Here is a 16,129-nt window from a genome sequence, read left to right on the forward strand (position 1 = left end):
TAAAAAAGCAGAGCAGGAATTGTGAGGAGGTACTGCCATCAAGTGGAGTATCCTACAGTACATTGGATAATTATTGTTCTGTTTACATTTTCTGATTTTTAAATAGATTTTTTTTTTCTGTAAGATTTACAGTGTTTTCCATCAGCCTGCTGAATCATTGGTCTTGACAATTTTGAAAGAGTGTTTTTTCACTTTTGTTCATCTCTGTCCAGTGTGACGGCTGTGCGGTTGCCTGACGGTCTTTCCTTTGTGGTGTATGAGTTCTGGGACGGAGAGGAGGAATGGAAGAGGTACAGTAATACACCTTTCCTCATGTGTTGTGGCTAGAAGGGATACAGCTACGGCCAGGAGTGACACTAGTCTTGCAAAATCTAGTTCACTAGTTGTTGTCTTCACTGTCCGTTTCATTTTTTCCTGTCCATCCGGCAAGATTTTGGTTCACAGGACTTTGCCACAGCTTAGGCTGATTAGTTTGCTGGTTGTCTTCTTTTCTGTCCATTTAATTTATTTTATGTTTTCTTTCACTTTCTTTCTGTCCATGCGGCGAGATTTTGCGTCCCTTCCGGCCGTAGCCACAACCATGACTCAGGGTTTATTTCTCTAAACTCTGCTCATCTTGATTGCTATTAGCACCTGAATTATCTTAAGAAAAAATATGAAAATAAATTTTTACTTTGAAGTTCAGTTCATTTTCGTTCAAGCACAAAATGCGTTTTATATATAGTTTCAATTGGCATGTATAGGGAGCCAGATTCAAATCTTGACCTAACATATTGGCAAATGAACTTGAACTCACCAAATTTAAGGTGCAGTCACATTTAATGATGTTTTATTAACAAAGTTTGGGAGGAGTGAGTCAGATACTTAGCCTAATTAACACAAGAGGAGCGTACTCAAGTTAATCAACACCATAGGTATAAATACAGCTGACATACCTCTATGCTTTGATGGTTTAATCAGCCCTTCTCCAAACTTGAGTTCCTACTTCACTTATACGGGGGGTACTCTGAGTTCGGGCCATTCCCGAGCTCGGTGCCTTTCCCCGGACAACACGCCAAATACGCATTACTATACTCCAGCTAATTATATGTAAGTGTGAACTCGTGAACTGTTTCTTGGCAGAATTTCACAGGCGGAATCTGTGCGATTAAGTGTTTTGCATGAAGGACAAAAAAAAAGTTTATCTTGCAGATTTTGCTTGTGTTCAAGTTGGTCACGCAAATTCACCACACTGACCAACAGGAAGCTGCTTAGTTTGAAAAAGTTACTTCTGTGTTCACATATCTCCACACTAATTGGATTTTCTATCCTAAAAATCTTGCTGAAAATGAATGTGACCACACAAACACATGGGTGTTTTTTTTTGTTTTGTTTTTTTGGTTATATTCAAAATCCACTTGTATAAAAATCTGATACATTAACAATATATTATTGCTGTGACTGTGCATCTGAAGACAGAGGGCTGATTTGTTTTGCTCCTTTTCTAACCTTCTCTGCTTCTCTCTCAGGCACCTTCAGACTGCAGCTTGCAAGGCTTTCCAGCATGTGAAAGTGGATACTCTGTGCCAGCCCGAGGCTGTGTCCGCTGTCGCTGTGCCTGGTGCGTTCCACTGCTGCCAGCCGTAGGGGCTGCTTTGGGCATTGGTGCCAAACCAGCCTTTGATGCTACTTTTCTGTGTCTTGTGTAGTCTGTGGGGTGATGTCCTTACATTTCACAGCCATTATGTATTCCTACCTGCCCTGCAGGATTACTCTCATTTTCAGCTTGCTCGTCCTCTGACATTCTGTTCATTAAAGCCTTTTGAAGTTCAAACTCTCTCATTCTTATTTCAGCTGTATGTCTGTAAAATATACAAATATACAATGTAATTATCCTGCATAGTTGTAAATATAAATATATATAGAGAGAGAGTGAGTGAAATTCAATATTTTAGAATTTTTATTTTTATATATATATATATATATATAAACTGCTCAAAATATTAAATTGATGCAAATCTTATATACGTTATAAGTCAATATCAATTTAAGTGTGTATATATATATATATATATATTTATATGTGTGTGTGTGTGTGTGTGTGTGTGTGTGTGTGTGTCTAATTAAAACATAGGAGTGGGCTGTATGGTACCAAAAAATGGAATATATGTTTTTTTTTAAATATTATTCATAATTGTATATTTAATATATAACATTTTAAAGAAGTTATTTAAAACTATAACAATTTTTCAAATTATCACATATTGCAGATACTTTTATTATTAAATTAAGATAAATTAATATTGCAATTAATCTCAATAGCTCAGTTGCAATAATCTATATTAATAATTACTTTTTTTTATGTATTTCATCTGGCGTGGCCTATTACAATACGAGCAAAACGTCTGATTTTTTTTCTTTTTTTTAGTAAAAGACTTGCTTAGATTCTCCATCACACATTCCCATACTCCACAATATAATGAAAACACTTCATCTCATTCGCTCTTTAGATGTGAAGTGATATCAACAGCCTTGTGGTGCCGTTTTGCATAACCACAACAGAAACAATTTGTCTAACGTCAGCTGACATTTGTATAAACTTAAAAACAGAAAGTAAGGCATTAAACATCTGTTGTAAACTCTTGTTTCTCTTTAATGACACTGACTCTGTCTCTCTTTCTAGCCGCCTGGTGCAGCTTGAACAGAGACTGAGAAGCGAGCTGGTCTGCGGGTGGAACATTCCCGCCTTATGCCTGAAAACCTTCTCTTCTTCTCCTCTTCCTCCCTCCCTACCCCTCTGTCACAGTCCCTGCTATCTTAACTACCCCCCCTTTTTCTCTGCGCTCTCCCCACTCTGTCTCCTCCTCTTTTGTAATTACTTGTTTACACAGTATCCATTTGATATTGAGCCAAATGTAGTGTCGGCTACAGATGCCAGACACAGTACCGTTTCCCTCTTCACCCTCCACTGCAACATACAGAAACGACATTAAAACTCCCCAGAACATTTGGGAACCTCACCTGGTTGATTCACATTCGCATTTGAAATATCAACTTACATAAACAGTCTCTTCTAACTAAATGAGGCTGATTAATATTTCATCCCAATTCAAACATGAATCCGCTGCTTTGCAAACAGTTCCCTGTGGTACAACTTCTGAGAAGACAAAAACTGTGCAGCAAAGTATTTCTACAGCCGTCCATGGACAATAGCATTTCTGTAATGGTCGTTTGATACTAGCTATAGGTTGGTGTTATAAGTGCTTTGAATTGTATCTTCATGACACATTTGTGTAACACACTGAGCCACGTAGAGAGACTGGTACTTTTGTCAAAACATGAGCATGATGCATTCTGCCATTCAAAGGGCCTACATTTACAACACACCAAATAAACATCTGGTCCAAAAGCACAATGTACCTGAAGTATAGATGAAATGCTTATGTAAATGAGATTCGCTGATAGAGAGGAGAGAATATCCTGAGTAATAACATAATTAAATTGAATATTTTATGTTGATCATTTTTGAAAGATAATATAGGGATCTAGAAAGAGTGTGTAGATTTAGAGAGTGGCATTAAATTATTATTCCATCAGTTTTATTGCTTCTCTATAATTGAACATTTGGCATCAAACTATGTCATTTCTCAGGACAAGCAAAAAGGATTTTTCAAAGTAGGTCAGACTTTCACATCTCACATTTGTTGATCGATAATTCAAAGGCTGTTGTATTTGTGTGAATTTCTGGTTGGCTCAATGTGTAAACAACTCAAAACCGACACGGCCCAAACTGCAGCATTCCTTTCCGTTTGCTTTCCCACCAATCCTGCCTTCTGTTTGGTTTGTTTATCCCTCACAGTGAGTGCATGTTACAAATGAATGTCAAGTAAATTATTTGCCGTAGAATTTAGCTATGCTACTTTAAATGGATTTTGTGCATTTCTTATTTTCTTTTATATTACTCCAGGAACGGAAAAAAAAACAAAACTCTATATATACGAAATGAATAAACCTTACTATATGAGCAGTCACTTTTAATGGCATTGTTTGATGAAATACTACTTCTTATACCCATGTATGTTTCCGTATACTGGCTTTCTCTCTTATAAGTGAGTGTAGAGATTTATTGCAGGGATGCAAAGTATTATATTCGTCTGAAATTTGTTAAAATTCTAGATTATGTAGAGTGCTGCTATTCAATAAAGTACTGAAAAAGTATCTGTCATTGCATTTTCTTTCAGTCATTGGGTGTCAAAATGAATTTAGATGAATATTTTTACATTGTCATTCAATTATTCAAAGACAATTTATATAAAAATGTATTTATTAATTTACAAATTCGATTAGGTGTACAAAAGTGTTTCCAATGAAATCTAAAGAATAGTCTAAATATAAAGGCATAGTTCACCCAAAAATAAAAATTACTCACCCTCATGTTGTTCCAAACCCGTAAGACCTTCGTTCATCTTCAGAATACAAATTAAGATATTTTTGATGAAATCCAAGAGCTTTCAAGACCCTCCATTGACAGCAACGCAACTGACGCGTTCAAGGCCCAGAAACATAGTAAGGACATTGTTAAAATAGTCCATGTGACATCAGTGGTTCAACCTTAATTTTATGAAGCTACGACGATACTTTTGTGGTGCATGGTACTCTCATGAACGCGCATTGAAGACTGACACGGAAGAGAAGAAATTGTTGAATAAAGTTATTTTTGTTTTCTTTGCGCACAAAAAGTATTATCATAGCTTCATAACAATATAGTTGAACAACTGATGTCACATGGACTATTTTAATGATGCCTTTACTATGTTTCTGGGTCTTGAAGGTGTCAGTTGCTGTCTCTTGTATATCATCAAAAATTTAATTTGTGTTCTGAAGATGAACGAAGGTCTTATGGGTTTCGAATGACATGAGGGTGAGTAAATTACATCATTTTCATTTTTGGGTGAACTAGCCCTTTTATAACAGACGGGGTTCCCACTCTTTCATGAACACCAGATTCAAGGACTTTTTAAAAGCACAATTCATTTTATATCAAGCACCTATCAAATTCACACCCCAGCATATGTAGCATCATGAAAGACCTCTTACAGTACTTAACATTTCACTTAAACTTAACATTAAAAATAAAAAAGGAGGTTTTGAATGTGTAGGTTTCATAAATTTAGACCTTTTTGAGCAGTCGTGTTCGAAGGAATTTTTAATTTCTCAAATATTGATGAAAATATATATTCTTGCATCCAAATTTGAAAGAATTTCTCAATTTTTAAATTAATAAAAAAAGTGGTTTAAACAGGGCTCTGTGCTTACTTTTCTTAGGAGCACAGTCAAAAATCTCAGGAGCACCTTCCAATCAATAATCAAAAATTCTGATCAAATATTAGCCTTTGCATTACGAGATGATATTTGACTCCTTAAAGTGATTTACAGGGAATTTTGTTTTTACCTTTGTAATGGCATTTTTCTAACTTTATTAAAAGTATGTCATGTTTTGTCAAATTCAAAAAAATGATATTTATAAGCTTTTTTTAAATTTCTAATTAAAACAACAGAATAAAAACATGTGGAATAAGAACAAGTTACCAATCAAGGTGTATTTTCAGATGGTTTAATGAGGCTCAGCGGTCGCATGAGTGCAATTAAATTCATAACTTCATGTTGAGGTTATGTTTTAAATATACGAATTTGAATATAGAAATATTAAATGATTTAAATAACAGAAAAGATACTTTAAAATGAAAGTAAAACTGCCAGTAGGTGGCGACAAGTCACTGATTTTTACCACTGAATCATTCATTCAATTGATTCGTTCGAACGGCTGATTCATTCAGGAACGAAGCAAGTGACTGTCTTTATGAATGGGTAATTGAATCAGATCCATTTAAAAACTCCCAATCATACATAAACAAAACAACTCTGTGTTTGAATGGAGATGCGCAGCGGCTCAGCTGTTACTTTGATTGAAACTATTTTCGTTAACGAAATGGAGCGAAATCAGGCAATAGCATTCAGACAATGCAAGTCACTTAATATTAATTTCTTGTTTAACGAACTGTTGTATTAAATAAATATCATTTGCAAACTCCCTTAGCCCAATCATTAAAAGCTGTCAGTCTCCTTCCTTCACGGCGATCTCACAATTATAATCCATTATAATCAACTCAGCTCTCTACACTGCACAGTGAATCTCTTATTTACACCCTGTCTACACTTTGTTTGTTATGAGAGGATTTGTGAGCTTGCAGAACTCAGTCTGCACTGAACAAAACGGCGTTTTGAGCAGTGAGTGGATTCTGATTAACATTGTGATCAAGGAATCAACAGATAGGCCTATGTCTACTCACCGCTGCAAAAACACGTTGTAAGTAGCTACGTTAGAAACCTTTGAAGCGCCCCTCAGCGCAAACACAAATATGCTGATTGGGTCATTTGCACTGGTGCTCCTAAATATTTTTGAAATGGCACCATTCTACTAAACAAAATTTCACATTTATTTCCAGCACTTTCAAGAACCTATATTTGTTTTCAAGTTACTTTCCAGGCCTTGAATCCATGTGTCTGATATTTAAGTACTTTCAAGAAGCGTGGGAACCCTGAACAAAACTCACATCTATCCCAACATGAAATTGGCCATTATAATTGCAGAACATTGCATGACAATATATAAATAATTCAGATTTACATGACATGTTTGTCTGAGGTATTTCACACAAAGGTGGTTGTACATTTGTACAACAATCTCCATTTTTAAGGAATTTGTCCATACATGCAAAATACACATAAAAGCATGGTGTTAAATTTCACTTAGGAGTTGCATGATCGCAATAGAAGTGCTCTGGCCAAAAATACAGGTACCACAGAAAAGTGTGATCATTCCCCATGTGATCAGAAGATATCTGGAGGAAAATGCACAAAAACAAAGTTAGTGTACACGTAGCCTAATAGAATATGCATGAATTCACAATATTTATACCCCACTTCACTCACCTCATTGTAAGAGAAATTGACTCTGACTGCACCACAAATATTAGGCAAAGTCCTTAAAAGTCCAATAAAAACACAAAATTATATAAATATACACATCATGCTACAAAGAAGCTTTTCAACAAAAGATTAACATTATGTGAAAATGCACAGACCTGAAACCATTATTCTTATTTACATTGGTCATATAATGAGAATTAGCTTTTTAGAAATCAGAATGCAAATATAAAAATACACAATCAAATGTCAGTATTCATTTTTCAGTTCATAAATTGTGACATAGACATGAACCAAGTATTAATTTCAACACGCATCATGTGGCCTTGTAAAATATATCAACAGAAGACACACAATTACCTGGAAATATAAAGATGAAGAAAGCACTGACTCCTCCGACAACGCCGATCACTTTGCTAATGTCTGGAACAAACACTGCGATGAGAAGAGTGATTGTGACCCAGGCTGTGGTCAAGGCAACACGGGTCCGGCTCTCGTAAGATCCTGTCACTGCTGTGTGTTTGTGTCGTCGCCGCAGCAGCGGATCCTGAATCACAGATCTACAGACGTGTCAATTAATCAATATACTGCATGTACCAGAAACTATTCTCCTAATAGCCATAAGACACAGTTTGCTGCAAACCTTCCAAGCAAGACAATGATGGGGTAGATGGTGATGATTGAGATTCCAAACAGCAGCCTGGCAATGATCATGGTCACATCACCCCCACTGTACGACATCAGAATATCAGGAGTTACGTTCTTCCCAAACGTCAGATACCCAAAGACTCCTACAAAATAGTCCTTGTTAACAGCTCATCTGTTCAACGATACGCTCTTTACACTCTCAGAAATAAAAGGTACAAAAGCGGTCACTGCGGCGGTACCTTTTCAAAAGGTACATGTTTGTACGTAAAGGGTCCATTTTGGTGCCTTAAAGGTACATTTTAGTACTTAAAGTGTACATATTTGAACCTAATAGGTACAAAAGTGTAGCTTTTGAAAAGGTACCGCCCCAGTGACAGCTTTTGTACCTTTATTTCTGAGAGTGTAGTAAACAAATAGGTCACATTTTATTTTGACGGTCCACTAACTACAAGTAACTTAGTGCAGCTACATGTCAACTAACTCTTTTTAGTTTGTAACTACTTGTCAACTAACTCTCATTAGAGTATTAGTAGACTGTTAGGGTTAGTAGAAGTTGACACGTACTTGCAGTTACTTATAGTCAGGAGAATGTGTGTTGGGGAGCATCAAATAAAGTGTTAGCAGATATTAAGCATACTAATACTCTATGGACTGCTTTTGACATGTAGTTACTTATAGTTCGTAAAATGTTTAAAGTGGACTATCAAAATAGAGTGTTACCAACCACCTTTACAAAAAAAGTGATCTAGTATAAGCTAAGAGGACTGATGTCAATATAAATAAAACCCAATCTGGCACAGCAACCAGTTCAGTAAATCATCAGATATTAGAACTGTCAGAAATATAGTTATATATAGCTAGTGAAATAGCTTAAGATTATGAGATTCAAGTCCACTTACAGGGCCAGAGACAATGTGAACACAAGGAGAACTTTTTTTCTATCCAATAAATTCACTTGAGTCCTCTTGAGTTCAGTTACTTTAAAGAGGATTCAAATGTGTGTGTATAAAAACTATTGTTCAGAGGTTTGCTGTTGGCAAGATTTCATGTATTTGAAAGCTATAATGCTCATCTGCAATTAATTGATCAAAAATATAGTAAAAACAGCAATATTGTGAAATATTATAATAATTTTTAAAAATCTATTTTTAATTTTACTTCATTTTAAAATGTCATTTATTCATGTGATGGAAAAGCAGCCATTATTCCAGTGTTCTGCGTCACATGATTCTTCAGATATTCTAATATGCCGATTTGTTGCTCAAGAAAAAATTCCTCTTATTATTAATGTTAAAAACAGTTGTGCTGCTATTTTTTAATAAATGCGTAATTAAGGCATCCTTACTCCAAAAAAAGATTTACACATATATATATATATATATATACACACACACATACATACACACACAAATTAAAATGGTTGTTAAAAGTGGTTTAAGAAAATTGTTGTGAATGCAAAATTTTACAACGTACATGAAGCATGATTCCATATGAAGTTTCGGTAATTATACTGTAATTACTGACCAGTGAGAGAGTAGATGATGAGGCAGATGAACATGGACACCACAGAGATGAAGACCCAGTGGGACAACTTCCTGTTCTCCATACTACTATAGACAGCAACGCAGGCCTCGTGGCACTAAAACAGACACAGTTTAAGCACAAGCACAGCTGTGTTCAAACATCTGACCTCCAGCGCACTTTGCCTACACCAAAAAAAAAAAAGCTTGTCCTGTAATAACTAACTTTCTGCACTAGCCCATTTCTCACCGATTCCCTTGCTGCACAGCTCTTTTCATATCTCCATTTCCCTCTTCTCTCCATTCCCACCTTGTAATCAATCAGCCTCGGGCAGCAGACGCAGAGTAATTCAGCGCTCTTCTGCTATGCCCGTGGACTTTTATTACATTTTTGACAATCCCCCGGCATTAACAAATAAAACCCACCTCAAAGATCCACCATTTTTCAACGCTTTGCATCTGACCTGACCTTAAATATTAAAGTGAGAGCAAAACCAATTTGGCTTCCCCTCATTTGTGGACCGGAGTAATGATATTCAGTGAAAGAATCTCTCTTTTTCCTCAAATGCGAAATGGCAGTATGTTGAATAAAAGCATGAAAACTCACCTGAAAGCCAAAGCAAATAGTCGGGATGACGCTGAACATCGAATCCCATGATCTTACTCTAAATAATAATAAAAATGATAGTTAAGCAGGTGGCTTCACAGATAAAAGTTATGTGACCTTTTGTTTTCAGTTAAATGAGCCAATTACATTCAACTACATTCTTTCAGCATGAAAGTAAGTTTTGTTTAGGCACGGAAAGAGGAAAAAAGATGGTTATGAAGATGCTGGGAACCTTTATACAATTTGCAACTAAATTTGAAAGCTCTATCACTCCACACTCACCCACTGCTGTAAAGAGGCGACAGACTGATCTCATGGACGGGCCTCATGTGGTATTTCACAATGATGGCAACAGTGAGATACGTGGCGGCAAAAGTTCCTAGAACACTGAGCAAAAATAAATAAAGACTATTGATGACAAAATAAATGCTGCTGACATTAAACAAATTATCTTGATGATGTGTGGGGAAGAAAGCTTTGCTTATTAGTCAGAGGAGAGTCATTTTAAAGCTATTCAAAATGCTGTGCACTGCCATGGCAATTGACCATAAAAGTCCTAATGAAAAACAGAAGCAATAACAGCGCTTCATAAAATTCATGAAAGCACAATCACAGTCTTTTTACTCACTCACTCTGCAACTCTTTCCACCTAAACAGGCTTCCCACAGTTTTGACCAATCAAATCCAACCATTTTGACAAGTCCCAAAAGAATAATTTGTGAACTGTTGCACACAATTCACTAAAAAGAACCTATTTAAAATCATTTGCTCACAAATGAGACATCACTGTGCCATTGCCTAGCCGATGAAATGCATCTTGAGCAGAACATACTGCAAGTAGAAAAATAAGGCCTGGAAAACACAACCTTCCTAAACAAACCTGCTTTGCCATCTTAACTTAACCAGGGTTATTTATGTATTATTTATATACTATTACAGTAATTATTAATATTTTAAATTAGCTTTTATTTTTATATATTTTTAATTCATTTTAAATTTTAGTAACCGTTATGGGCTTTTGTCATTTTTATTCATTTTTTTTTTTAGCTTTAATTTATTTTTATTTCAGTTTTAGTAACTTTAATATCTAAACTTATTTCACTTATTTCCTCATTAAGATTTTCATGTAGTATTTATATTTTTTTTTCAGCTTTATTGTAATGACCGAAAATGATTCAATGTTTTAGTTTTAGTTAACAATAACAACACTGTTCTCAACGATATAGTCAAGAAAAATAAGCAAAAAACTGATAGAATACAGTTTCTCACCTGGTATACTTCTGTATGCTGATCTCCTTTGGGACAGAGAGAGGGAAAATGAAGAAGAGAGACAGAAGAAACAGGGCAAATCTCTGGTCTGTGTACCAGTTGTACGGCATCTCTGATTCTGGCAATCCTGTGATTAACTCATATATAGAGACACACACTGGGAGAAATGAATGGAGATGGATCAATGTGAGGATCATAATGGATAATGACTGCTTACAAAGACACAATATGAGCAATTAGTAATAATAAAAAAAGTCCCATTACCGGCTTTACATAGCTTACATTTCTGAAGCTGGTCGGCCACTATGACCAGAAAAGCAACAGATATGAAGAAGAGGTTGAAGACATAACATATCTCACAGAGGTTGCCTATGGCAGGACCGCACACATCTCTGACCACAGCCTGATAGGTGTTTTGTCCACTGACTGAAGACGAATAGCCCAGGATGATAAGTCCACTGATCAGGAACACAAGAGAAATCTATGCAAGACAGAACATAATTAAAATAAGTGGAAATGTGTTATTCAGACATTATAGAGTGCATACATGGAGCAAATAGTTCTCTCAAATGATCATTGGAAAGATAATTCTTTTAGTGTGCACAAGATCGATATGGTAGAAGCCACAGTGAAGAAACCAGGTTAACCAAGCTATAAAATATTTAAACAATCAGCGTTTAATTTGTAGCAAAGAGTTACTTGCCATTTCTACAGTGACAGCAGAGTGAATTCCTCCAGCTTTCTCAAACGTCCAGGGAAAGATGAGAAGCCCTGCACCCAGCGCAGACTTCAGCATGATGAAAACCGCTCCTAACGAGCCCAACTTTGGTCCGTTTGTGTCCAGAGAGGGCTTTGTTAAAAGGCTGATGCTTTCTTGAGCCAGCTCCTCCATGTTCGTCCCTGTTTGGATCTCTCTCTGAAAGAGCTCAAACTCTAGGTCAGGTGAATGAGGGGTGGGAGTTTGGCGTTTCAGGCCAATCAAACAAATGCTGTTCCACGATTTGGAGAAACAAACCAATTTGATTCGTCAGTAATTTAATGAAAAGCATTTGGGTTCGAGCAGTAGCGTACGGCAATTTACAACGACACCATTTGTTAACTACGAACAGATTAAACATATTCTACTGATAATGTTCATAATCCTAACTGTAGGCTTTAGGTAGGTTAACAAGCAACGATTCAAAATAAATAAAAGAAAATACTAAACAAGACTAGCTTGAGTGCAAGACCAGCTTAAGCTGGTTTTAGCCGTTTTTTTCCCTATAAGGGAAAGAGCTATTCAATTCACTCAATGTTCCCACTAAATATTTTGAAATATCCAACATTTCGTTTCCCCCTCATTACTTACATCAAATAGTACATCAGAAGACATCAAAAGGCAAATTATGACACAAAGTATTGTGGAAAGATGAAAAATGTGTTCCAGGGGTGGGGGTTTGGCACTGGTGCTACAGGCTCACTGTCACTCCTCTGGAGCCCAAGTCTTGGCAGAGAAAGTCACAAGCAAGGCTGGGAACTTTCTAGATATGAGGGACAAGTGGAACATGTGACCTCCTTTATGACAAGATTTGGGAAATCCACTTAAGCACAGATAACTGGTCAGGGTTAGTTCCCATGTTCTTCATGTCATTAACCTCTATCACGTTTCGTCACCTGAAAGGGACTGGTGACATTTTCACAGGCTATTCTTCCCATTAAAAATGGATCAGGACCGAGATTTAGAGAGACTTCCAAGCCTCTATCACTTCTAATGGAATTAGTCGATTTCACACTGGCCTGAAGCAAAAGATCAGGAAACTACAAGACTGCTTGGCAGACAGTGTTGATCTGATTTAGAATGAGGAGGAAGAGGCATTTTTCTTTCGCCCATCTACACCAGCATTCAATTACAAGGAGGCTATGGTTGTGTGGGATTGAATGCTTTTTATGTCAGGAAATTCAATTTGTTATATTTCTTGTTCTTTCAGCAGTAACAATGATTCCCAATGATGATGATTAAAAGATAGCCTAATAAATGTTTACAGATATATCCTGTGATGACAAATCTGAATTTTCAGCAGACATTAGCCTACTTCAATCTTCAGTGTCACTTGCTGCATAAAAGTATTTTTTTTTTATATCTTACTTTTATAAACTTTTGAATGGTTGTGTATCATGGGGGTAATAATGGTAAGTTTAGACTTTTCGGATGCATTTCATTATAAAAACCATTAAAAACCTTCTTGGATATAGGCACCTGCAATTCTGGCCAAATTAAAGATACTTTGTGTGTGAATTTGCACATTATAATGCACACATCATTAATGACCCCTTGTGTTTAATTTTTTTTTTTTTTAAAGTTTGATTAGCGAAATGAAAGAATGATTTAATAAAAAATCTGAATGATAAGTAATTGTCTCTAATTGGTCTGTTTAGCTAAGACCTCAAAACACTTGTTTAGTGGTACAGTATTTTGCATTTTTTTGTTGATTATATTTAATAGTTTACACTTTGCATAAACGTTTGCAATTAGTTTTTAAAAGGTAACATTACATTCTTAACCCTCTGGTATTGTTCATTTTGGGGGTCACACTTGTGTTGTTCGCGGTCAAAACTGACCGAACACCCGAAATCTAACTTTTTTTATTTTCAGTAAAATCAATGTAATATATTTTTGTTCCAAAATATTTTTTATTTTGTGAGAATTTCATGATACTAATTAATATTTAGGCAATAGGCCTAATTATGATCAATATTTTCCAATTGAAAATAATACAAAACATTTTTTTTAAGATTTTGATATTACTTTTCAATTATGGCAGTATTTCATGTTAAAATAGAGACATTGGGCCCTATCATGGGGCGCAAGGCGCGGCGCAAGTGTTTTTGCTAGCTTCAGCCCGACGCGGTTCTCATTTTCTCGTCCTGTACCGCGTTGTTTAAATAGCAAATGCATTTGCCCCCATTTGTGCTCCCATGGGCCTGCTGGTCTAAAAAAAGAGGTGTGTTCAGGGCAGGCGCATTGTTGGCCCATTGCTATTTTGAGTAACTGAAAATAGACATGTCATAATGGATAGTCATTGCGTGTATCAGAATTAACTTACCTATTTGCTTGCACGTGAGCAGATCCGTTTGCTCTCTGGAGACGCGTTCAGTCTGTGCGCTTTAAAATTCCGCCGTTTAAATAGCGAATCCGCCGTGGCACGAGCGTAACTTGCTCTTAAAGGGAATGGGAGATGAGACTCTGGTTTATTGCACGTTATGCCCAAAAACACACCCACATTACTCATTAAGAGAATAGGTTGTTTGCAATCACGTGATTCTGATGACACGCGAAATGCAGCTGGAGGGCAGTAAGTGATTTTTATATGAATCAGTAGCAGAAACTCAAAATTCTTGTTTTGCGTTGTTTAAGGACGCTTAAATTGGCCAAACCGAGAAACCACAAGGAGCTTTCATCGTGTAAGAAATTGTGTTGTTCGTAAGGGGGGAAGTGTCAAGAAATTGACTGAAAAACATGAAAAAGTGGCGTGTAAAGCTGCGTCTGCGGTCGGGAGGAGCGAGTCGGATAATGCTCGTGTGCAAATGGTTAATATAATAAGATATAATAATATATTCAAATATTAATAAATGTATAAATAGATTGGACTGCCACCTCTCGCGCATTCAGCGTGAGACTGTCAGAATTCACTCTAAACTAAATAAGATTATTTGCAGTTGTAAGAGCTTCATATCATGGGACATCGTGGGATTGTGATAAATTGAAGTGAGTGACAGCTTTTTGGTGATTAACGTTATTTATGAAAGCGCTATTTGCTCGCTTTCTAGGCTATAATCGATTCAGAATTTAAATAAGTTGTTTTAAGTACTGCTAGGACCAACAGCCACATCCCAGATAGCAAAATACACTCCTGCCAGCTACGGTTAGATTCTCGCCTGCCGGAGACTTATGCTGAGTTCACACTGCACGATTTTCAAACTCGTCGGATCGCTGTTGTTTTCACACTGCGTGACTATCTGGGGTAGCATTCAGTCGCTGCTGTGTTCACATTGCACGATGGATCGGCGACAGGGGCTTTCACATTGCACGATTTCACAATAGGAAGAATCGCCGACAACTCTGTCTGATCTGCAAACTACGTTTCACAACAAAACACACGCGAGAAGTGATAAGGAAATAACGCCAGAAGCTGTGTGCGTCAGACCGGAGTTCTCGAGCGAGACTGGAAGTATTAAAAAAATATAGCAAATTGTCTGTGCGCTGATTTCCAGCTACAAAAAGAACAACAGATTATGCAGGAGGGAGATGCAGGGATTGTGTTCTGCAAAGAGTGGTAAATAATAATTTGCAGTAACTGTTATGCTGATGTTGCGGCTGGTCAAGCGTTTGTGCTTGTTTCTGTATGATATAACTGTACATATTAAAATACTGATATGGTCTATAACTCCTCACGGAACTTCCCTCTGCCCTGTATCTTTGTCTCTCATTGGCTGAAGGTCATCGTGATGTAGTTTTCAGTCAGAAATCATTGCACACAGCGTGATTGTGAATCGCCGACAGCTCCAGATATTTAGCAGATTCTCTAAATATTCTCTCAGATCGCGTCTTTGGTAATTCACACTGCGCGATTGTCACTCGCGTGAACGAGCTCCGATTTGCCTCCGATGTCGGGCATTTGTCGGCGATTTATCAAAACCTGTCGGCGAGTGAAAAATCGGGCTAAAATCGTGCAGTGTGTGCTCGGCATTATGCATTATGCCGAGTTCACACTGCACGATTTTAGCCCGATTTTGGCAAAGAAGTAGCAATTTTTAAAAATTTTATAAAAAAAATATATTTCCGATCTAAAATGACCAAACAGCACCAGAGGTTTAAAGGGATAGTTCAACCAAAAATGAAAATTCTGTCATTAATTACTCATGTCGTTCCAAATCTGTAAGACCTTCATCTTCGGAACACAAACTAAGATTTTTTCTAAGAGAGCTCTCTGACCCTCCCATAGACAGCAAGGCTCCTTACATGATCAAGCTCCAGAAACGTAGCAAGGACATCGTTAAAATAATCCATGTGACATCAGTGGTTCAACTGCAATAATACTTTTTATGTGCAAAGAAAACAAAAATAACGACTTTATTCAAC

General features: G+C 36.7%; 2 protein-coding genes across 7 annotated transcripts in view; one reads left to right on the forward strand and one right to left on the reverse strand.

The window, feature by feature from the left end:
- Positions 1–4,166, forward strand: part of necab2 (N-terminal EF-hand calcium binding protein 2) — a 102,399-nt gene extending 98,233 nt beyond the window's left edge. For both annotated transcript variants that reach the window (XM_058750590.1, XM_058750591.1), the window contains 3 exons: positions 213–290; positions 1,509–1,600; positions 2,663–4,166. In XM_058750590.1, coding sequence (XP_058606573.1) covers positions 213–290; positions 1,509–1,600; positions 2,663–2,691 — 199 coding nt within the window. In that variant the 3' untranslated portion in view covers positions 2,692–4,166. The remainder of the gene's footprint in view (positions 1–212; positions 291–1,508; positions 1,601–2,662) is intronic.
- A 1,420-nt stretch (positions 4,167–5,586) lies between these two features.
- Positions 5,587–14,260, reverse strand: slc38a8a (solute carrier family 38 member 8a). 5 transcript variants are annotated; one of them, XM_058750507.1, is made up of 12 exons: positions 14,094–14,260; positions 12,359–12,530; positions 11,714–11,999; positions 11,293–11,491; positions 11,011–11,167; positions 10,024–10,149; positions 9,742–9,799; positions 9,139–9,253; positions 7,610–7,757; positions 7,327–7,526; positions 6,973–7,024; positions 5,587–6,881 (listed from the first exon to the last, which is right to left on the reverse strand). In XM_058750507.1, exons 2-12 carry the CDS (start codon positions 12,370–12,372, stop codon positions 6,779–6,781), a joined length of 1,458 nt encoding a protein of 485 aa, XP_058606490.1. In that variant the 5' UTR covers positions 12,373–12,530; positions 14,094–14,260; the 3' UTR covers positions 5,587–6,778. The 5 variants fall into 5 exon arrangements, with proteins under 5 accessions (XP_058606490.1, XP_058606494.1, XP_058606495.1 ...); XM_058750508.1 differs by having other exon boundaries at positions 5,590–6,881; positions 10,024–10,128; positions 12,359–12,493; positions 14,093–14,254; XM_058750511.1 differs by lacking the exon at positions 12,359–12,530 and having other exon boundaries at positions 11,714–11,926; positions 14,094–14,258.
- Between the last annotated feature and the right edge of the window lie 1,869 nt (positions 14,261–16,129).

The sequence above is a fragment of the Onychostoma macrolepis genome, chromosome 18, assembly GCF_012432095.1.
Source record: "Onychostoma macrolepis isolate SWU-2019 chromosome 18, ASM1243209v1, whole genome shotgun sequence".
NCBI classification, from domain to species: Eukaryota; Metazoa; Chordata; class Actinopteri; order Cypriniformes; family Cyprinidae; genus Onychostoma; species Onychostoma macrolepis.